We start from the raw sequence: 23,905 nt of genomic DNA, 5'->3' as shown, positions 1-23,905 counted from the left end.
GAAAAAAAACAGCACCTGAACACACCAAAAGGACTACAGGTGACTGTCAACTAGCATGCGTGTGCATCAAATGAGATAACCATTCATTTAAGCAGATATATTTGTCAATAAAAAAGGGAAAGCGGTATACAAACCATAAACAAACAGCATTTTGAATATCAATCACGCTGATCATGTTCTTTATTCCACTGCCCTCATGTTATGAAAATATCTGCGCAGTGTTGCTCAGGTAAGATGCCTTCTGACTGTTTCGACTTACTTGCTCGCTTTCATCACTTTTGCTCTTATTCTCGAGCACAGACTCGTTCGCCAATCAGAGTTCTCTCTCTATTATCTCTATCTCTCTCAATTATACAACACTGAGAATACGCAATGCTTTTAATTAGTTTTTGATGGGCCCATTTTGGTCTAATTTAAATCAGATTATTTCTCATGACTCATGAGTATAAATGTGTTAAGACAGAGGTAAGATGATGTAAAATTATAAATGCCTTCTGTCTGTTCAGTTTTGACTTACTTGCTCGCTTTCATCACTTTTGCTCTTATTCTCGTGCACTGAGAGTTCTCTCTCTCTCTCTCTCACTGACGGCCGATGCCGATTCTACATGTTAAATCGGCACAATTTTTTTTACTTGAAGTTGTTAATATTTCAATAATTTGAATGACACATTCTCTGTTGTTGGTTAAGGGTCACATGACATGCAAGTAAAAATAATAATGATTTATTTATTTAGGCAGCTATCACCCTGTAGACTGAAGACTGGTTGCCTACTGAAGCTAAGCAGGGCTGAGCCTGGTCAGTACCTGAATGGGAAACCTCCTGGGAAAACTAGGTAGCTTCTGGAAGAGGTGTTAGTGAGGCCAGCAGGGGGCGCTCACCTTGTGGTTAGTGTGGGTCCTAAAGCCCCTGTATAGTGGCGGGGAACCTACTGTCAAACAGCAGCATCCTTCGGATGAGACATTAGATGTTCTTCAGTTTCAAATGTTCACACTCTAAAGCTTTAATTTTGGTGGAATATTGGTGAAATGCTGTACATTTTTGCCCACAAAAATGTTGGAAATTGTGCAAATGTGAATGTAAATAAAGTGAACCTATTGTACATTACATTCCCAAATGCAAGTTAATCTAAAACCATGCTTTAGGAGGTTCCTTCATTCACAAAACAACTGGGCACTTTTACAATACAATACGTTTCTGACGCAGCTTACTAACCTATTTGTCGGTAAGATAGTAACACACACAGACACACACACACACACACACACACACACACACACACACACACACACACACGGAAACTGCTTGTCTAAAAATACTGGAATTTTCCCCCCCAAGTTAAAAAATTACTTTGGTGGGTGACTGTTTGGAAAAATCATACCCCTGCAATTTACATTGACGCACTAACATCCACACACACAGCTGGAGTGAGTGACGCTTGACCTATGAGGTAACCGATGCCCTGCTTGCAGAAGAGGGTGCGGCAGTCCGGGTCTATTAATTGAAGAACGAGAGAGCAGCGCTGAGATCTGACAGAGCTCACTCACACCCTGATCTGACATAACAGTTAAACAAATAGCATAAGCTAATCATACTTTCACAATGACATATCTTACATAAAAAATGTATAGCATGTTGGCAAATCTGATTGCTTTGTTTTATTAACTGTCACATTGATTTTGGTGCCAATACAAAATTATACAACACTGTGAATATCAAAATGCTTTTAATTAGTTTTTTTAATGGGCCCATTTTGGTCTAATTTAATTAGATTACTTCTCATGACAGAAGACAGAGGTTTTAAAAATATGAGTAGAATGATACATTTCTGTGAATTTCAATGAATCAATGCAAAACTAATAAATCAATTTCTTTGCATCAGCTTAAAATGTCTCCACGTTTTAATAATGTCTTGTCCATTTTTCATACTATTATTCAAAATGTTCAAATGCAAAATAAAACATAACACCGTTTATTGTTATATTGGTGGATATAAAATGTCAAACAACTATCCAACAGCATGGAACCAGTGTTGTTATTGTTAACTAACAAGTATTGTTTTAGCTAACAAACAACTATCATTTTCATTAATTTAAATAATGCTGACATAAAAAATATAACTTGACAATAGAATAAAAAGTGAAATTCAAATGAAAGCTAACTTAAATAGTAACCCATACTATAATTAGTGCTGTCAAATCGATTAAATCGCATCCAAAGTAAAAGTTTGTACTCACATTATATATGACCTCGAGACCGGAGTCTGTGCTGTAGTAAACGCAGGACCGACAATATCTTTGTAAAATGGCACAGCTTTTCAAATATCTGAACATACACGCTTAACATCAGTCAATCAAGCATTAGACTATGGTTATGATAATCAAGCACTATTTAATGATAGAACTTTAATAATTAGAACTAAAACTGTTGGTAACCATGTATGAATGCATATTTGTCATTTAACTGAACTTTGGACTGGTGTTAGTGCTTAAGATATTGTTGGTGTTTCTGTAAAAAAAATAGATAATAGCAATTATATTATATTATTAAAAGATAATAATAATACTACTAATTCTACTACTAATAACAATATACAACGCACTAAAGATTGATGAGCTGCTGGGTTCATGAATATTAAATCACATTGACAGCAAAATCGCTCAAACTGATTTGCTGAAATCAAAACAGGGACAGGAAAAGATGAGCGCCAGCCAAAGAGATTGCCATTTGCGCATTAGTTCCTGAAAGCTGAATAATTCCAAATGAACTCTTGTTATTTTGACAGTAAAATACAACAAAGAATATTGCTAACATGTCGCGCGCCGATTTTGGGTGGTATGTAAGACTCTTGCGCGCTCTCGCTCTCTCTTGCGTGCGTGTGTGAGAAACGCGCTCAGCAAAACGACGGAGTTCTTCACACTAGAGTTTACAGTACGTCAGATGAGCTGATTTGAAATCGTATAGATCGCTTGACGAGAGCGAAACTCTCAAGCACTCATTCAGAGTGTTCAGCGAGTAAAAATATATTTATGCTAAACTTATACTTAGCATCACACACACACACTGGCGAGTAAAATCGGAGAATGTATTAGCCAATGGCTAATGATAGATATTATTTAATCGCCCAGAGTGACGCATTGTAGAGGGTTGTTGAAAAAAAATCTTATGAGCTATACTGGGACCAACCACCTGGGGGCGATCGAGGCGCGGACACTTCAGTTTTTAACACGAGGGCGGCAGGCTTGGTATTTACATATATATAATTATACATAGTACACACACATATATGTAAACACAAACTTTTGCAGAAATCTACATGAAGCATTTAGTTGATATGATATAACAACTACAATAATAATAAATGCATATATTGCATGGATTTTTTTAGAACTCGTAATTTAGATCATTCAAGAATGGCTCAAAGAAGAATAAGGTCATCTATAAACAGAAACTCTGCAACCGTCATTTCCCAGAGCCACTTCTATCACGTGTCATACGGGACGACAGCATGAACGCAGACTGAAACCGATCAAAGATATGAAAAAATATATGTCTTGCGCTTTCAGCACAGTTTCAATCATGATCCAATTCTGATACAGCTGCACTGAACTGTGTCATTAGAACTGGCTATACCCAAAAAACCACAGTCCTCCGTCTCCAAACCAGTGGACCTCCAATCACAAAGACTTTAGTGCATGACATCATCTGACCAGAGGCCCGAGACGAGATAAAAGAGTGCACACAAACAGATTCCACTGATACCACTCACAATCTCTCTTTCTCTCTATCCGTCTCCTTCACCCGCTCCCTCTCTCCATCACTTGACTGTCCCTCCCTGCTGGAGTTATGCAAAGCGAGAAGGCAGCATTGTAAACAAACACTGGGTACAAAAGCCCGTATTGTGACTGCAGCGCAGGGTTTCCACTCTCACACACAAACATAAACATACGCACATGCAAACCAACACATTATATGCAGTCACGCTCATGGATACGCTGATCAGAACCGCTTCAATAAGCTGGCTGAATGAGTAAAAGATTTCACATAATCCGTGAGAAAGCCAAAACACAGAAGAGATTTAGAAATTCTGGAAAGGTCAGTTCCACGCAATCTTACAGACCTTCAATCTGTGGTGCTGATAGTCAGGAAAAAAAATGATCGGAATGTTAGTTTTAAAAACTTCCTGTGAAAGTGACCTCACTGTCTATCTAATGCACTGATCTGAGAACAGGTGAACGACGGCAGAACAGAACATGGCCATGCAACAAGAATGCTGCGTGCCATTTAAGTAATAACTCATTAGCACTAATACGATCTGTTTTTGTCCCTCTGCACTAACCAAGCGGAGAATCGCTTCACTTTTGTGTAAGCCATGTTTGCGGACAGACTGTTCCTGCATGCACCACACCCAGTAAAATAAGTCAGTCCAGAATCACATGATGGCCAAAGACTGCCATCTCTCTCTTTCCCTCTCAAGCAAACACACAGTTTAGGGTAAACAGTAGGATCCTGGTCAACACAGTAGGAATGCTGATCTATTGTCAACAGGGTGCGACTGTTACCAAGTACTTTAATATACAGCAAAAGAATGTCAAACATAAAACTTCTGATCAAGATCATTAACAAATCCATTTAAACTTTTACAGTAATGAAACCAGATTCTAATCCAGATCTGATTCCAATTCAGATCCCATCCTAGGTTTACCTTAACTAACCAGATTAGTTACCAACCAAATATGCTCAAACTAGGGATGTCAATTTACACAAATTCCCATGATCGATCAGCGTTTAAATGAACGATCAATTAATTGATAGCCTTAATACTGCATGTGTCTACAGCAGTGGCTTACAGCTGACTAGGGGTGGGAGAAAAGGTCGAAGCATCGTGATTCGTTATCCAACGATTCAGAATCGATTCTCAAAAATTCAGAATCGATTCTGTGTTCAATACAAACGGCCACTTCACCACTGTGGTCACCGGCCAAACAGAACAACCTGTTGATAGGCGAACGTTCGTATGCTGGTGAATTGGCTTCGTTTAAGATAAAATGGACAAACTACGACCTGCTCAGGGCCGTCACACCCGTGGGGACACTTTTCCCGGTGAGCGGGTTCAACACCTGCACGTTTTATGCAGTTTTTCCGCAGTTTTGCTCCATCGCCTTACAGCAGTCGCTCCTGCGCTTCTCTGGCTGCTCTGTGTCTGCGCTCGCTGCGGCTGCCTCCCCATTTCAAAAATGTATTTTGCTTATTAAATGCAAAGTTTTTAATTTCAAAAGCATTTCTAAATTAAGTTCATATTTCCAACAAATGAAATTCTGAGCCAAAATAACGAAGTGGTGCTCAAGTAGGCTATAAGGCGCTTTCCTTGCCATTAATGCTTAATAACACTCCTATGTCTCCAATGCGGTGGCCGGGACATAAACCAACATCCGTGGCATAATTTTTGGAATGACTTATCGGAGATTGCTGAACTACTGCACAATGTTTCAAACGAATGGAAAATTCTGAACAAAGACTTTGTTTTGGTGAGTGATTCGTTAAATGTCTCTAACATGACTGTTGAAGCTCGGCAAGTTTTCCCATGTGTGATGTTATGCGCACACACTGAATTTGGCTTCTCAGCGAGCGCTAAAGTTGTTTTTCTTCTGCATTAGCCTATGTTTTAAAGATTTTTTTTGTGGCTCTAACCAAAGTAAACTTTTTTTTGCTTTAAAAGACATTTTTTGTTAAAATAAATTTTGTTAAACTGAAAAATGTTCACACTTAGTTGTAAATTGAGATCTTTTTATTCTTAATGATTGTTCTTTGCAATTGTATGGCTTACTATGTTTCATTAGAGCTTGTTAATCTTGAATATAATTTTGTTAATAAAATAAAAGTATTGAAAGAAATCTTCATAATCTTTTTTAATATGGCAATACTGTCAAACAGATATTCTAACTAAAAACAAAACACATATTAGCTTCAATTTTGGTTAAAATGTAAAGTTCATGTATTTGCATGTATTTGACTCTTGTATGTTAAGAATCGTTTTGGGAATCGGATCGTTACTCCCAGAATCGGAATCGGATCGAATCGTCAAGTGCCTTAAGATTCCCACCCCTACAGCTGACCGCATGATAGGTTGTGCAAACGCTGCTCAAGACACCATGTTCCACACCAAATCAATGGGAAGGGTTTTTAGTCTAAATAAAGTGCTAAAGGATTGAAAAATGAATCGATGTGATTGATAATTGAATTTAATTACTTATTTAATAATCAAGTATGAGTAATACAACGTGTCACCAACTCCACCTCAGATGCGTGCTCTTCAGTATGTGTGGACACGCTCAAACAACGCACTGAAAACGCCAACTAGACCCAGTAAATTCGCAACGATGTATTACAATATTGTTCTCTTTATAATGATATGTCCCAATCATAGTCATTATAAGTTGTGCATTGCTGTTGGAGCTGCATGCGCTGACGCTGATCACTGGCACGCTTCACTACTGCATTCATTCTTAACCAGATGCATCCTATATGAGATTTAAAAATCAGCTATAGATCGGCCCACGGAAAATAAACACAATATTACAACTTAAATTTGCACAAAGTAAAAGGCTGCAAATGCACATGCAAACTTGTAGTCAAGATGAAGGTGTAACTCTAGCTGTAAAATGGTCCCAAACAGAGCTCCGGCGCGCTCACATCATTATTCCTCGTGTCTGATTTACATGTTTCGCGGTTGAGCAGAACGCACGGGCATGACCCGGATTAATCGATGATCGATAGGTTTTATCGATTAAATGTATTATCGACAATTAATCGATCATCGATTAATCATTAACATCCCTAGCTCAAACCATAAACCGTAAAAATATGGACGACGTGTCTTCACTCCCTCCCACTGAAGAAAAGTGAAGCCGCCAACGTCCGAATATGCCGCTGACATCTTGCGCAGATTTGGGACTGGAGTCTGTGCAGTAGAGAGCAGGAAGTAGAGCCGCGATATCAAAACCCCGCCCACATTCTCGCAGATGCAGAACAATTCATTATGTTGGTGTGAAATAAATAGTTATTGAAATGTAAAAATTCAAGCTAAAGCTCCAATCTCCCAAAAATCACAAAAAAGTCTGGAGGGGCGGGGGTTACAAGCTATACTGGGACCAACCACCTGGGGGCGATCGAGACGTGTCAGCTTCAGTTTTTAACACGAGAGCGGCAGGCTTGGCTCAAACCCATTCCAGTCGTACAGTAACTATACCATATTGTGATCCAGATCAGAAATATATGATTCAATGACTAATAAATACTTCACTTGTTCTATTACTGGATGAATCAGCACTTTTGACCAAATCTCTTGAATGAATGATTCAATGAAATACATTTTTAACAATCACTTGTCGCCACCTACTGGTGTAACGATGGAATCTATGCAATCTTTATTTGAAGTAGTGCTGGGCGATACGGCCAAAAACATTATCACAATATTTTTTCCCATATCATACCATAATCGATATTTATCATGATATTAATTTACCATTAATGGGGAAGAAAATGCTGCCCACATATTTGTTAGACCTTGAAAATGAATGTAAACTTGTTTGACACAATTAAACTCCACAGAGTAGCTACCTTTTAATTTAGGGTCCCATGAAATCCAATTTATTTTTCCCTAAATTCTGTGTTTTCCATTTAATTTTGGGGGGATTCTGAATTTTATGATTTAATATATATATATATATATATATATATATATATATATATATATATATATATATATATATATATATATATATATATATATATATATATATATATATATATATATATATATATATATATATATATATATATATATATATATATATATATATATATATATATATATATATATATATATATACACACACACACACACACATATATATAATTTATGTTATATATATACAAAAAATTTAAATAAAAAATAACACATTTTTCTTAAATATATACATGCATGTGTGTGTACTTATATATACATAATCAGACGTATACATATGCTGAGACGGCAGATGCTGAAAACACTGTGTGTGTCAGACGAAACTGTGCCGTTCATTTACACAGAGACACGCAGAAATCACTTATTAGCGACATGCACTGACTGGCTGTTGTCGAGTTTATTTCTCTGTGATAGACTGCTAGGTTAATCCATGTGGAGTAAAAAAATCATTGTTATCAATGTAAATTTTACCGCAATCTTGAAATAATAGGTTTATCTCCCACACTGACAAAAATTATTCATTGAGAGTGCAAGTGTAACGAAATCATTATTTTTTACAAATAAATCTTTGTTACTTGATTGATGAGCTCACTTAATTTGGATTTGTAGCAAAAACATATTTTGTATAATTATATATTGCACTTCTTATCCTGAGTAATCTAGACAAGGCTTTGAGGACGTGCATTTCAAACATACTATTTAAGTTGCATTTACTTAAAATATTTACTGCTGGATTTGGCTGATGCAATGAACCCTTTTCAAATTGTGACGTGTGATGAGACCACGCGAGAGTTTGAATCAAGATTGCGATCTTTTAATGATAACGTGTGCAGCTCTACTACACCATATTCTGATCTAGATCTGAAACACATCACCTCAAACCCAACCCCAGACCTACAGTATCTAAACCAGATTCTGCTCCAGATCAGCAAAATTCACCCTCATTTAAATCTAATGCAGAACGGGAAGATAAAACAGGCACTCTGCTCAGAGATCGACTGCTGATGTTTCAGGAGAGCACAGACGGTAAGTGCTTTTGGACAGTGAGCAGGGCATACACTGACAGACAGACGGTCTGTGAAGGCCCTTCAATCCCCCGAGGCCACAGTGAGAGTGCATTTCCTGTACTGTGAATTATAGCACCCAGCATAAGGGAAAAGAAAAGCCAAAAAAAGGTGGAGAGAGGGTGAGTGATGGAGAGGAGGGAAAGAGGAAAAAAGATAGACTGATCAATACAATCAGTTCTTCAATCTGAGGTTATATTATTTGCTGAAGGTTTTAGTGTAAAAAAAAAAACTGCATCTCCCATGAGTGCAGACAACCAAAGAAAAGACAGCTGTGCAGAAAAGCTACAGCATGAACTTGAACCATCCGCCTTCTTATTATCGTCTGAGACATTTCCTTTTTAAAGATCTTAACAAGTTTATGCTGGGTTACTAGAGATGAAATGATTCCCTTGGCAAACAGTACAATTCCTGTCAGGAACAATCAAAGCTCAGAGGTTTAAAATGAACTTCATCTTATAGTATATGTAATGACGCCTATGAAAATAAAATGTGTACATAAAATGTAATTAAATGTGTATGAATTGAATTGTAAGGTGTCCTTTTGAGTAATGTACTTAGCATAGACATCCGATTTAATTTTTCATAAATGACAATGAGACAGTAGCTAAGTTTCCATCCACTTTTTGCACTGTTTTATTATCAGCAAAGTGAATATGCGTTAAAAAAAGAAATTAGCTGTTTCCATCCAATTGGCCTTTTACTGATAAAATGGTGCGTAATGACGTCATCCCTAAAAAACACATTATGCCAAAAGTTTTGTTGTATGGCTAAAAAAAATCTGCCCTCAAGTTATGTAATATATCGCAAATTATATTGTAGCTTTCGCATCCCAAATATTTGTAAAATGCAGAGTAGGGATGGGCGATATGGACTTAAAAATGTATCCCGATATTTTCTAGTATTTATTGCGATAACGATATCAATGACGATAAATGTAGTATCATTCCCCATGTTTTTGGATACAAGTGAAAGCTGCATGCATTCTTATATTTATTTATTTATATATATATATATTTTTTTTTTAATGTAAAATTCCACACCAGCCTTTTCAGAAATGGAAAAGTTGCAGATATAATTGTCTTCTGTAAAAGTGCAGGAAATGTTTAAATAGTGCAACTGTGCTAAAAACATCACACAATACAAACAATAATAATTTTTAAATCAATGACAAGTTTTACATGTAAACCGATTCTGTATTTATTCATACATGGTGCAAACAGTGGTAAAAATAGCAGAAACAGCAAAAGTAATTATCCCAAAAATGTCTTCAGATTACAAAAAAGTTGAAAATAATGATTTAATGATAGAACTTCAGTAATTTGAGTTGATAATATAATAATACCACGAATTATTCTACTAATAAAAAATAAACTGCACTAAGGAATAATGAGCTTCTGGGTTCATGAATATTAATCACGTTGTCAGCGCTCATTCCAACTGATTGGCTGAAATCAAAACAGGCACAGTAATAGGTGCGCGCCAGCCAATGAGATTCCCGTTTGTGCATTCCTTTCTTTCTGTTCACGAAAGGCTGAATAATTCCAAATAAACGCCATTACTTTACAGGAAAATGCAACAAAGGATATTGTTTACATGTAGCATGTCAATTCTGTTTGGTATAAGACTCTCTCGCTCTCTCTTTGAGTGTGTGTGAAACACTGAGCGCTCTCAGTCGCGCGCCTCACACTAGTGTTTAATGTGCGTCAAATGCACTGCGCATTCATTGAGATGAACTGAAATTGTGTGCTTTACCGATCGATTGAGAAAGAGCAAATCTCTTAAGCGCTCAGTCCAAGTGCTCAGCGAGTGAAATACATCTGTATGGTTCAGATTGCCCTCAGGTAGCCCCTCGTTTAGCTATGAACTCTTCCGCAGCTTCCACCATAGTTGTTTTCGTTCTGCACGTGAGATGCGGATTCAGTGCCGCAGCTCCTATCAAGCACTGCGCGTAGAGCACCGAGTGCTGCGGGGGCACCACAAGAAATTCTCTCTCCAACCCCCTTTCAGCTATGAGTGACGAACGCAGCCACCGCGGCCATCATAAAGTAATAACGTTTAGGGCATCAAGAGACGGCCAGCGGTGGCACGGTGCGGATGGGTCGCGCCATCAACTAGGCTTTATCGTTATTATCGCGGGAAGGCAAATTCTTATCGTGGGGAGAATTTTTACCGGTATATCGCAAACGATAAGATATCGCCCATCCCTAATGCAGAGTGTAATAAGAATTTAAATTCGCCAATTTACCGTTTACCATTTTCACGAATAATAGGCTTGGTTTTGTACCATGGGTGTGTACACTTGGCAGTTCATTTGCCCTGTATGCAAAATTTTAGGATCCATAAAAAATATTGGTACAGTAAAATGCTCGGACGCCAGCGTTTTTCGGCGTGTATTGAGTGTTCACACCCAATCGATTTTCACTGGCGATGCGCCGAGTGAGTGAACGTGCAAATTCAGTATATGGCGCTCCCGGTACACAAGGTGGTGCTGTGCCACTTTGTGCTTCTGACACTTGCTTTTCACACAGAAGAAGAAGAGAGACAGTATTTACATGCTTGCCAAAACCATTCACACACTCTTGCTAACTGGCAAGCAGATTTAGCAGCTCATCTTCTTCTTTGTGTATGTACTTCTTCTTCGTCGTATCAATGTGTGCTCGGCAAGACCGTTTTGTGCTTGAGCGCCACCAGGTGGTGTTTTACTGTAACTTCAGCAGCTCCAGGCACGTGAACAAAAGCGCCGATCTCATTGGTCGGACAGTTTTCTTTATTTTTTCTAATTCGTTTGAGATTACATATTAATAAATATGTATACAATTATTTTATTAACAAGTGTCATATTTGTGATTTTCATTTGTCAAAAGTAGCCAGATCCTGCCCATGAAATCGTGATTTTATGGCATGCATTTTATTTATTCAGATACAGGCGTAGTACTGTAACACGTTTATTTGACCTTTCTTTTTGTCAGCTTTGGAAACTCCAACAGTCTTCCTTTGTTTGACAGACGCCCCATTTTTAATTTTGACGAGCTGTAGATTTTCAAGGCATTATATTTTCCTCATCCATTTTGAAACAAATGTTATTATATATTATTAAACTGTATATTTATTAACAAGTGTCATGATTTTTTGTATAAAGAGTATTTAGATCAATACTTGATCAAACAATATTCAGAAACGGGTGCAGTTAGCTATCATTTTTCTGATTAGATTGTAAAAAAGATACAATTACAAAAATAAGGATGAATGATATTTGAGAGGTAGCACGTCTTATTCTTACGAATAGCAATACAATAATTAATATTATATTAATGCTTTAATGGGAGCAAAGCCACAAACGTGGACGCTGTATAGGCCAATTCTGTCATGTGACACCGAATTTATTTGCGTTAAAGCCCTTTTTCTCAAATAAAAGGGTTTACAAACGATTTTTTGCGACATTTGAAGTATCGACATAGAATTTAAATGTTAAAGATAAACGGGAAAAGACCGTTTGACATTTGCAAAAAAATGTAATCGATAATTGCCATTTCCATCAGCTATATTGGTAACCTTTTTTCACAAAAAAAATAAATAAAAAATCATTGGGTGGAAACCTGGCTAGTGATGTACTCAGATACAGTCAATGGTATCAATGGGTTGTACCGATGGTCTACGTCGCTCTCTCTGGTCAAAACGTCACAAATCGCAGTATGTAAAACAAACTTCAACATGTTGCCAAACTTGATTTTGCCAAAAAACCACATTGTTTCCAGTAATGATGGAAGCCAAGTGTTGAATTAGCACTAAAATCTGTGCATGAACCGCTGGGTGTTCAGGAGTCGGTCCCAAACAAAAACATTTCAGCTAAAATCACAACACCATATCAGCAGCAGTGCAAGCTAGAGACCGCAGGACACTGCACACCTTGCCAAGAACAAGCGCACCTGTCAGCACCAAAGCAACAAACACACACTCCGCAGAGAAAGAGACAATATTGCAAAGTGGTGAAACCCAGTGTGTTCAGAGAGAGAGAGAGAAAGAGAGAGAGGGACAGTGGGCGTGCTAGCCTAACATTTCCACCGATCGCACCTCTGAGTCAGCAAAGACACTCACACACATCAGCACCAGATCTCTATAACACCCTCCATCCCAAAAACTGACAAAAACACGGCTAAATACAGCGTGCTGTGTCATGAGGGAGAAGGAAAGAACTAAAAGAAACAATGGAAGGAAGAAAAGAGGATAAGAGAGTCACGCAAGAAAGAAGAAAATGAAAGAAAGAATAAAGAAGAGGAACAAAAAACAACAAGCGAGACCAAATGGATGAGTCTGAGGGAAAGAATGAAAAAATAAAAGTAGGAACAAATGGAGGAAGGAATTAGCAAAAAGTAAAACAAGAAAATGAAAGCAGCAATGAACGAACAGGCGAAAGCAAGCAAATGAAAGAAGGGAAGAATGAACAAATCGAATGAAAGAGGGAAAATAAACAAAAAGGGGGCAAAAGAGAAAGCAAACAAAAATGTGAAACGAAAGAAAAAATAAAAAGGAATGTGAGACGGAAAAGAAAAAAATAAAGCAGCAAATGAACTTACAAACAAAAAACGAAGCAAAAAACGAACTGAAATTAAATTAAAGGAGTAGTGAATGAAAGTGCAACAGAATGAAAGAGGGCGAATGAGCAAAAAGGAGCAAAAGAGAAACGCAAACAAATGTGACAAGAAAAACCATAAGAAAATGAAAATGGAAAAGTAAAATGAAAGAAAGCAACAATGAACAAAAATAAAACAAAGCAACAGAACAAAGGAATAAAAGGGAGTGAAAGAGCAAACAAGCGAAAGGGAGCGCAAGAGTGGAAGACAAAAGAAAAGAGGGAGCTATAATGAACTATTTATATTCTGTCAGCTTTGTCAACTGCAGTGTTTAACTTTATGAATTATTGTGTTGTCTGTTTTTAACAGAGCATCTCTGCTCTTCCAGTCCTGATAATGAATCACTGAAAGAAAACACCACATGCACAAGCACTCATTTTTCCAAGACAAACTTCCATTGCGGTTTAATGAAGTGAAGTCTGATCACATGACTGCGGTGACAGAGAGATATAGAGAGAGAGGGTGTGGCTGGAGCACTACTGTGTGTGTGTGTGTGTGTGTGTTTGAGTGTGTGATCATCACTGAATCCGGCCCTGGAAAGCCCTCGAGGGGACCAATATTAGACACATAACATGCAGAGTCGCCATATCCTTCCTCTTCCTGCATACGGCTCATTTAACACAATAAACAGACGCACCATCAAAACACGTATAATATTAAACAGCAGATCACACTGAACAGGGCAGGTGTGACTGTGTCTGTAAAGCTGCCTTACAGGTGCAGAAACAGGTTGAGCTGGGGACGGGCACTACAAACACACATAAAATGTTCCTTCTAAACCAAAGAAAAATAAAGGGCAATGCTGACTCATTCAATATCCATTGAAAAACAAATCAAAGTGATTAATGAGAATATGCCTCTACAGCCTTAGGGTTCGACTACATATATATGGTTGGTTATTTGTAAATCTGTGACTAGTTACTGCAAAGGAAAACTGTTCAATAATTAAAACAATCAGATATGTCTGAGAGTTTTACATGTCTATTTAAGGCCAATAGAGTTTAAACAGGGCTCGACATTAAGCCTGTTCACACGCTTGTCCTTCGGACAAGTAAATCTGTCATTCACTTGTCCGAGTAAAACATTTGCTTGTCCAGATTTTTTTGTAAATATAATCTATACTGAAGCAATATTCTCACCAGTGTTTAATCAGCTTTGACATATTTAAATATGCATATTTGTCATATTTGTACCTTTTTATAAAGGGCATTTTTCCATTATCTTATTAAATATAGGCTATGCTTCAGCTCTCCTTTTATATTCTTAAATTTTATCAATAAATGTAATTAGAATAAGACACTATAGGCTGTTACCAATCAAATTAAATCATTTACACAATTAAAATTACAACTGCATTAAATAATGTTATGAGATTATTTTAAATATTTTTGAATATACAAATAAGAAATGTTGGAAAGATGAAACTAAACCACCAGTAGGTGGCAGCAGGTGACCATCGATTCAGTGAAACGGCTGAATCATTCAAGAATTTGGCGGTCGTTTACGAATAGGCCATTGAATCTTTGATTCAACCGATTCATTAAAACGCTGAATCATTAACTAACACACACTGTTGCTGTGAGATGCGTTACGGTTCTGCTGTGATGTTTGTTTGGAGCTATTTTCGCTGCTGAAATAGAACAAAAACAGTCCATATTGCTTCTAAAATGTAAGTGACTTTGTTAAATTGTTTATGGAACTGGCGTATGAAATCAGTGTCATTTTCAGTCGTGATGGTATTCAGGAAAACAACACTCTTGTTAGTGTAATGTTGCTTAGCTGTATCATATGTTATAAATATAAAAACTGCACAATTTTAATTGTGTATGTTAACTGAGTTTCTGTGTGTGTGAGTGGCGCTCATTTGTTTTCGATTTTCTCCTCGAGAGGCTGCGCGAGCCTCAACAGCACAACCTTGTTAATGTCAGTTCGTTTAATATTATATTATTCACTATCGATCTCCACTTACACTAACTGAATGCAGAATCATTGCACTTTGGTGATTCCCTAGTTATTTTTTGTTTTGACGTTTTAACCAGGATTCTTGTCCGTCGGGCAAGTAAAATTGTTTTTCACTTGCCCCTTCAAAAAATCCACTTGTCCCGGTGTCATGTTGTCATTGTACTGTTTTGTTGTTGAGTTTTTCATTAAGAATAATAGGCTAATGAACCCACAATTCAAGTAACCCGTCCCCGAATTGAAGCCAATTCTAAACCGAGACTAAAATGAGGGCGGCCGCACGGTCATTCATTCACGGCCGCACAGTGCACAGATTTATGGCCGTACAGTCATTCACGGAGTGTCCAGTCTGGTGCGTTTTCAGTTCATGCCTACTGGAAACTTAACTTTCATAGGAAAGTCGCTTTGCTCCGCATCGCTCCGTTATGAATGCCCAAGCGTCGGTGCGCATTTTACTTTTGGTTTAAAATTACCGATTTGAAAAGCCCCCGCCGGTGATACTGGTTTTATCCAGTGTCCTCACCGTCAAATCCCTAAATGACAGCTGTTTGAGTAACAAATAATCCATTAAAATCATTAATAAAAATTATCAAAAAGACAACCATTCTCAACTTGCATTCTCAATTTTTAAAACAGCTCATCCTGACAGCAAGTGATTAAATACTGCAGTCATTATTGAATTGCAAATACTGTGTGTGTGTGTGTGTGTGTGTGTGTGTGTGTGTGTGTGTGTGTGTGTGTGTGTGTGTGTGTGTGTGTGTGTGTGTGTGTGTGTGTGTGTGTGTGTGTGTGTGTGTGTGTGTGTGTGTGTGTGTGTGTGTGTGTGTGTGTGTGTGTGTGTGTGTGTGTGTGTGTGTGTGTGTGTGTGTGTGTGTGTGTGTGTGTGTGTGTGTGTGTATCAAATCCAGCCACAAAGAAAGGGAGTGTATTATGATTAAATAATCATGGTTAAACATTCAATTTAGGTGTTAATTAATTAAACTTTAAATCCTAAATCCTAAATTATAGAACAGTAATTTACAAAAAAGAAAAAAGAAATAAACATTTTTCAGGTTATTTAAGTTATTAACTGTTCTGTTGCATGATTATAATTTTTTTAATTACTGCACATTTTAGATTGTAAACCACTTTTACTGACATTTCTTGTTTATTCATGTTAAGTTACTGTTCTGTTGCATTATTATTTTAAAAAGAAAAATGTAAATTACTGTATACATACTGTTCACAAGTTTGTGGTCAGTAAGTTTTTTTATACTTAATACTTTTATCCTGCAAGGATATATTAAATTGATTAAAAGACATTTATAATGTTACAAAGGATTTCTATTTCAAATAAATGCGGTTCTTTTAAACTTTCTATTCATCAGAAAATGTATCAGTTTCCACAAAAATGTTAGCAGCACAACATTATTTCAACATTTATAATAACGGTTTCTTGAGCAGCAAATCAGCATGTTAGAATGACACTGAAAACTGGAGTAATGGATGTTTTGTCGTCACAGGAATACATTACATCTGACAATATATTTAGTACTAGAGAACAACTGTTAAACAAATTGTATGATACTTTACAGTATTACTTTTTTACTGTATTTTTGACCAAACAGATGCAGCTCTGGATTGCATAAGAGACTTCTTTTGTTTTTTTGGGGGTTTTTTTGTACATTTAAAAATCCTACTAACACCAAACACATATACGGTAGTATATGCTTATTTTCACATATTTTTGGAAGTGAAGCATTAAGCAAAATGCAGAACAATTCAGCAGATTAAGTGATTCTGAGTTGCAGCCCTATTAACTTAAAGAATATAGAGAAGTCAGGAACATGAACATGTCCTGGCAGGTACAAAACCCAAATCCTCGCCTGAACACTCAAGACTCATCAATTTGGGGAGAGCAAGGTGTGGTTTGGTTGCAATGTAAACACCCACTAACACACACATACACACACAGACCTGTGTATTGTCACTTATTAACACACCACACACTCAGAGAATCTCAGCCTTCGAAAGATACAGGGAAAAAAAACTTTTTTGGTCCAGTTTGAACTGGTGTTTTCCATCATATTTGAATGCGTGGAGGTCACTTTGCCTTTTGAATGCAGAGTCACATGCAGTGATGCAACATCACACTCCCCACACTGTTTTCCTGTAGCCAAGGAGCTGACATACCAAGAAGAGTGGTCGTAGCTGGCTCAGCCATGAATGACACACAAAGACCCTCGTGTATCCCTATCTGACCCTGTAGGGGAGGCGAGTTTCAATACATTTATGGTCACAAATGCATTCATCTGCTTCCTGCAGACAAGTTATGAGCACATAAACAAACACTGTCTTACTTAACCATCAGTCTCTCTTCACAGGAGGAACGACTTCCCTTTCACACAGGCCCAGTCAAGGGTCAACCTTGATTTCTCTTCTAGTAAATCAGCCGACATAGCTCCAATGTCAAAATGAAATCTATCAGATTATGACGTAAAATTGCCAAATTAAACAGGATATGTGAAGGGAAAAAGATAGGGTGTGACTTTCTCCATTGGGAATTGACTAGATCAAAGGATCATGAAAAGTGGCCTATATTTGACATGATGGTTGGTGGGAAGAGCCTGGTGACCGCTGATTAGTCATTATTTCTATAATAGTATGCAACAATGAATAATTTCTAATTTTGGACGTGACAGCGACGATTGAAATGATGATCGGTGTGACTAAAATATATATATATATATATATTTTTCTGATTATTTATAGCAGCATTTTGGCCGGTATCTGAGGTCTAATTGGTTAGTGTTCCGACAACTCTTTCAGTTTTTAATCTCAAAACATTTTCCCACAACGTTTGAGCTGGACTAGTTTATAAGAGCACAATTATGAGCATAATGAGGCTATAAAAGGCCGTTTAATCTCCTCGACAACCTCTGTAGTCCATTTAGCCACTTTTTCAAGACACATTACAGATTCAAAAAAAATCAAACGTGGGGTAATGATGTATTTCATGTCTTAGAATAAAACATGAAAGTGTCTTGAGCTTGTGTTAACCACTGATCTAATTTCAGTCATTTAAAACCCATCGTCTTCAGGAAGATGGAACCGGAAGTGCTGAAATGCTAACTCGCTTCCGCGTTTTTACCTACAAAGTGATGTCATACCTGCACCACTCTATAGCCTACATAACATTATAATGACAACACTTTTGTAATTGAGTGTTGTAAATTCTTTGTGCTTTAGTTTACACTTTGAGTTACAAATGCAGACAAGCATGGTTAAGTTCAGTTGAGCATTCATGTCCTTTTGTGCAGATGGAAGTTGTAATATTACTTTTATGTTGTATATCTGTTTAATCTCATATAGGATGCATGTGGTTGAGTTTATTAACCCGCTCGCAAAGCACTTCAGTGTTCACTTTTCAGTTTCAGCTCAAATGCAACGGCCAACATTATTGACTATGATTGGGTTATTTGAGACAGTCATATTTCTTTTAGATGTTTCTTTTTCAAAAACATTGACGGTATTATTAATAATCTAGCAGTGTTATTTTTCTCATCATATTTTGTCATCAGTAGCCCCATGGATTATTTAAAATAGTTTCTCGTCATGGCTTCGAAAATGCACAGGGATGTCTGGAAGGATCATGTGACACTAAAAATTCAGCTTTGGCATCATTCTAATAATGCTGATTTGGTGCTCAAAAATAGTTATAATTACCACCCGGTTTTTATGAAATAATTCAGTCATGAAATCTAAACACTCGATTACCCAGAGCTCCCTGCTTCAGATCAATATGAATGGGGGAGAGTGGTAAATTGCATTCTTTAAATGTATTTGAAATGTTTAAAATAGTTCTGATCGTATTAGATTTCTGATTTTGTAATAACTTTTGGTTACACTTCATTGTTACAGTGTAATTATACATTTAAGTGCCGAGTAATATTAATTAACTACATGTATTTACTATAGGGTTAGGGTTTGGTTGAGGGTTAGTTGCATGCAATTATGCATACATGTAACACATGTAACAAGGACACTAAAATAAAGTGTTACCCAACTTTTATATTTGAGTAATTCTCACTTTAGACTACCTGATGAGCAACTTAAGACTTCGATTACACAAAGTATTTGCTTGTTCTCTCTTGTCTGCGATTACTCTTATATCAGAGTCCAACTATAAACAAAAAGTGCATACACACACACACACCTCGCACATACGCCTCCTAATCAAACAGTCCTCTCTTTACTAGAGTTAAAACCATGTTTGAATACCCATCCCTTCATCTTTCCCGTTGGTACCTTTAGCACGATGCCGTTGAAGACGAACAGCTGGTCGGCTTGTCGGACTGGATCCGTCTTGCTCCTCTTCATTGGCCTGCAAAACCAGCCGTTTCATCCTCAGCAAGCGAGGGCCGGTTTCCTTTGGCCATACTCCCCCCGTGTCCGTCGTCGGCAGCCCGCCGTCCCCGGAGATGACCGTGGGAACGAGGCTCTTGAGGAATTCCATGTTTGCACTGTGACAATTTCACTCCAGGCGCCTGTGCGGGTGCACAGTGACAGCCCTGCCACCCACCATCACCTCTGAGAAATCAGGCCGTCTGTGACTGGACTGACGACTGCAGAAAGTCCACTCCCAGGCCAAACCACAGCTTGTCAAACACTGACTTCACTGCAGGTTCCTCTTTGTCGTGTCAGTTAAAATTAGAAGTGTCTATATACACACACACACAACCACCCAGGCGAAGCACATATGATCTGTTGTTGTAATGCAGAAGCTGTTGGTGGTAGATCCAAGACGACAAAGGCTGGAATGAGGTACAAGCGAGCACCTGTAGATCCAGCTGCTGTGTTCTTCAACCTGCCCGTATTCCACATGCCACAGGCCAGCTGTGAGCACTTCCCAAAACAAAACCCAAAGTTCCCTTGAGCTTTTACACAGCGAGAGACCAACCTTACTACCTGTCTGTTCATGCAGGATGGACTGAACGCTCTGATGTGGTGATGTGATGACAGTAGGCGGAGCCTTTCAGCTAGAGCGCATTATCTGGGCGGAGCCTGGACGTGTCCAACGGGAGATAACGCATGCCCGGGAGAGAGGCCAATCAAAACACAGCTGCTACCAACCACGCCCAGACGTTTCTCCTTTCTGAAGGAAGGGAGGGAGGGAGGAAGACTCATCCGTCTGTGATGGGCGAGGGAGTGCATAACAAAAAGTGAGAAGGCGTGGCATCTTCGGCGTGCTGCTGCGCTCTGATAAGTTTTATCAGGTTTTTAACTAGAGCTGCTCTTCACATCCCCCTCTTTCACACACCATCTATAACTTCCCTTACATTGGGGGAAAAGGATAAAAAAAATAGCTCAGAAGGCATGGTGTAAAACAAACAAAGTATCTCACACACCCACGCACACTGGCTGCTGGTTTCACTTCCAGTTTGCAGCAGGGCAGCGGGTGAGAACTAGTTTGTGAGACATTGTTTGATCTGCTTGACTGCTCATTGATGCACACGTATCTAACTTTGTTTTGATGAAAACACACAGATAAGCTTTATAAAGACTATTTGGACAAATAAAGTGCATACTGGAAAATGTGAAAAGAGAAATATTCAAGATACAAGATACAGAAGGTTTCTAGACTGTAAACCCTAACGCTCAAAATAATGAATTGGTTTGAGTGGAGCCAACTCAAATTAAACAAATTAGTTCAAACAAATTCACTTTTATGAGTATTTAGAACTTTCTTTTTCTTTTGAGTTCCCAAAACTGAGACTTTTTAAGTAATCTGAACTGTTTCATTGTTTTGGGTTTTATGAACTTGTTTCTTTTAAATTTTCTTTCAATTTAAATTTAATCGAAACTTGCCTGGGATTTCTATCTCCCAGCATGCTTTGCCATGACACTCAAAAGGGACAGTACATGCCAAAATGAAGTGTTATATTATGTTTTTTTTTTTGGTGCAAAATTAACGTTAAATTGGAGATTAAGTAGTGTTACTGTTTTGCTCTGCTGGTTTAGAAGAGTTTCTGTTATGTTGGGGTTTTTTTGTGGGGTTTCCATCATGGTGACGAGTGGAGCATGGGCTTAGTTTGAGAACAAACATACAGTGAGAAAAATAAGTATTTGAACACCCTGCTATTTTGCAAGTTCTCCCACTTAGAAATCATGGAGGGGTCTGAAATTGTCATCGTAGGTGCATGTCCACTGTGAGAGACATAATCTAAAAAAAAAAAATCCAGAAATCACAATGTACGATTTTTTAACTATTTATTTGTATGATACAGCTGCAAATAAGTATTTGAACACCTGAGAAAATCAATGTTAATATTTGGTACAGTAGCCTTTGTTTGCAATTACAGAAGTCAAACGTTTCCTGTAGTTTTTCACCAGGTTTGCACTGCAGGAGGGATTTTGGCCCACCCCTCCACACAGATCTTCTCTAGATCAGTCAGGTTTCTGGCCTGTCGCTGAGAAACACGGAGTTTGAGCTCCCTCCAAAGATTCTCTATTGGGTTTAGGTCTGGAGACTGGCTAGGCCACACCAGAACCTTGATATGCTTCTTACAGAGCCACTCCTTGGTTATCCTGGCTGTGTGCTTCGGGTCATTGTCATGTTGGAAGACCCAGCCTCGACCCATCTTCAATGCTCTAACTGAGGGAAGGAGGTTGTTCCCCAAAATCTCGCAATACATGGCCCCGGTCATCCTCTCCTTAATACAGTGCAGTCGCCCTGTCCCATGTGCAGAAAAACACCCCCAAAGCATGATGCTACCACCCCCATGCTTCACAGTAGGGATGGTGTTCTTGGGATGGTACTCATCATTCTTCTTCCTTCAAACACGTTTAGTGGAATTATGACCAAAAAGTTCTATTTTGGTCTCATCTGACCACATGACTTTCTCCCATGACTCCTCTGGATCATCCAAATGGTCATTGGCAAACTTAAGACGGGCCATGACATGTGCTGGTTTAAGCAGGGGAACCTTCCGTGCCATGCATGATTTCAAACCATGATGTTTTAGTGTATTACCAACAGTAACCTTGGAAACGGTGGTCCCAGCTCTTTTCAGGTCATTGACTGATTTCTCACCTTTCTTAGGATCGTTGAGACACCACGAGGTGAGATCTTGCATGGAGCCCCCAGTCCGAGGGAGATTGACAGTCATTTTTAGCTTCTTCCATTTTCTAATGATTACTCCAACAGTGGACATTTTTTCACCAAGCTGCTTGGCAATTTCCCCGTAGCCCTTTCCAGCCTTGTGGAGGTGTACAATTTTGTCTCTAGTGTCTTTAGACAGCTCTTTGGTCTTGGCCATGTTAGTAGTTGTATTCTTACTGATTGTATGGGGTGGACAGGTGTCTTTATGCAGCTAACGACCTCAAACAGGTGCTTTTAATTTAGGATAATAAATGGAGTGGAGGTGGACATTTTAAAGGCTGACTAACAGGTCTTTGAGGGTCAGAATTCTAGCTGATAGACAGGTGTTCAAATACTTATTTGCAGCTGTATCATACAAATAAATAGTTTAAAAAAAATCATACATTGTGATTTCTGGATTTTTTTTTTTTTTAGATTATGTATCTCACAGTGGACATGCACCTACGATGACAATTTCAGACCCCTCCATGATTTCTAAGTGGGAGAACTTGCAAAATAGCAGGGTGTTCAAATACTTATTTTCCTCACTGTATGATAAATGTTTTATATTACTGTACTCATTCAGCAAATGCTAATGCTACCAAAGCATTGCGTCACCAATTAGCATGGGTGACATTTATTGAATTAGCTAGTTAAAGCTAGTAAAGTTTCCACTACTACAATTTGAGATTACATTATATTTTGACGTTAAATGTATGAATTAGCTTCCTCAAATATTTCAAGTTCAGAGCAATTCAAATGTATGATTACAAAATAAAAATCTGCAAGTTCTGCTTACTTAAACTTTACATTTCTTAACTTAATTTTCTTAACCTCAATTTTTTGTTTTGTTTTGCAAACTTATTCGGGTTTACAGTGTACTTGGTTTGACGAATGTAAGGTGTCCTGAAGTATATCAATGGAAATGTTCTTGGAGGCATTTTGCATATGGCAGGCCTTTGTGCTGACTCACTGTAACATATTCAAATGAGCAGCAGGCTGCTTTTGCTGACAATGGACGTCATAATGATGACACTAACTCTTGCCATGTCTCCAATCTATACACTGACAGCACCACTGACACAACAGACTCTTCGGAAGAGCATGGACTTGTGCGAGATCCTTGATATAAGAATGACACAACTATAACCCTTTCCAAAGTGACGTCATCAGATAATAACACACACACGTCATCATGAAAAACATTTTAAAGTATATTCAAATAGAACAGTTATTTTAAATATATATATATATATATTTTTAAGTATATTTGATCAAATAAATGCGGCCTTCTTAACATAAACATTTGAACGGTAGCATGTTCATAAATGTTGTAATTGGTTCAAACTCTTAACGTTTGTATTATATTATAATGTGAAGGAA

The 23,905-nt window shown here is 37.9% G+C and overlaps 1 protein-coding gene across 7 annotated transcripts in view; it reads right to left on the bottom strand.

Moving 5' to 3' along the window:
* Window positions 1-23,905, bottom strand: part of fryl (furry homolog, like) — a 143,537-nt gene that overhangs the window by 84,831 nt on the left and 34,801 nt on the right. For 6 of the 7 annotated variants that reach the window (XM_079830579.1, XM_079830580.1, XM_079830581.1 and 3 more), the window contains exon 1: window positions 19,690-20,021. The exons of the other annotated variant lie outside the window; for it this stretch is intronic. In XM_079830579.1, coding sequence (XP_079686705.1) covers window positions 19,690-19,897 — 208 coding nt within the window. In that variant the 5' untranslated portion in view covers window positions 19,898-20,021. Of the gene's footprint in view, window positions 1-19,689; window positions 20,022-23,905 lie in introns of those variants that run through there. 7 annotated transcript variants of the gene reach the window in all.

This window comes from Gobio gobio, assembly GCF_949357685.1.
Source record: "Gobio gobio genome assembly, chromosome: 12".
In the NCBI taxonomy this organism is placed as follows: domain Eukaryota; kingdom Metazoa; phylum Chordata; class Actinopteri; order Cypriniformes; family Gobionidae; genus Gobio; species Gobio gobio.
This window is presented reverse-complemented; position numbering and strand designations above follow the sequence as displayed.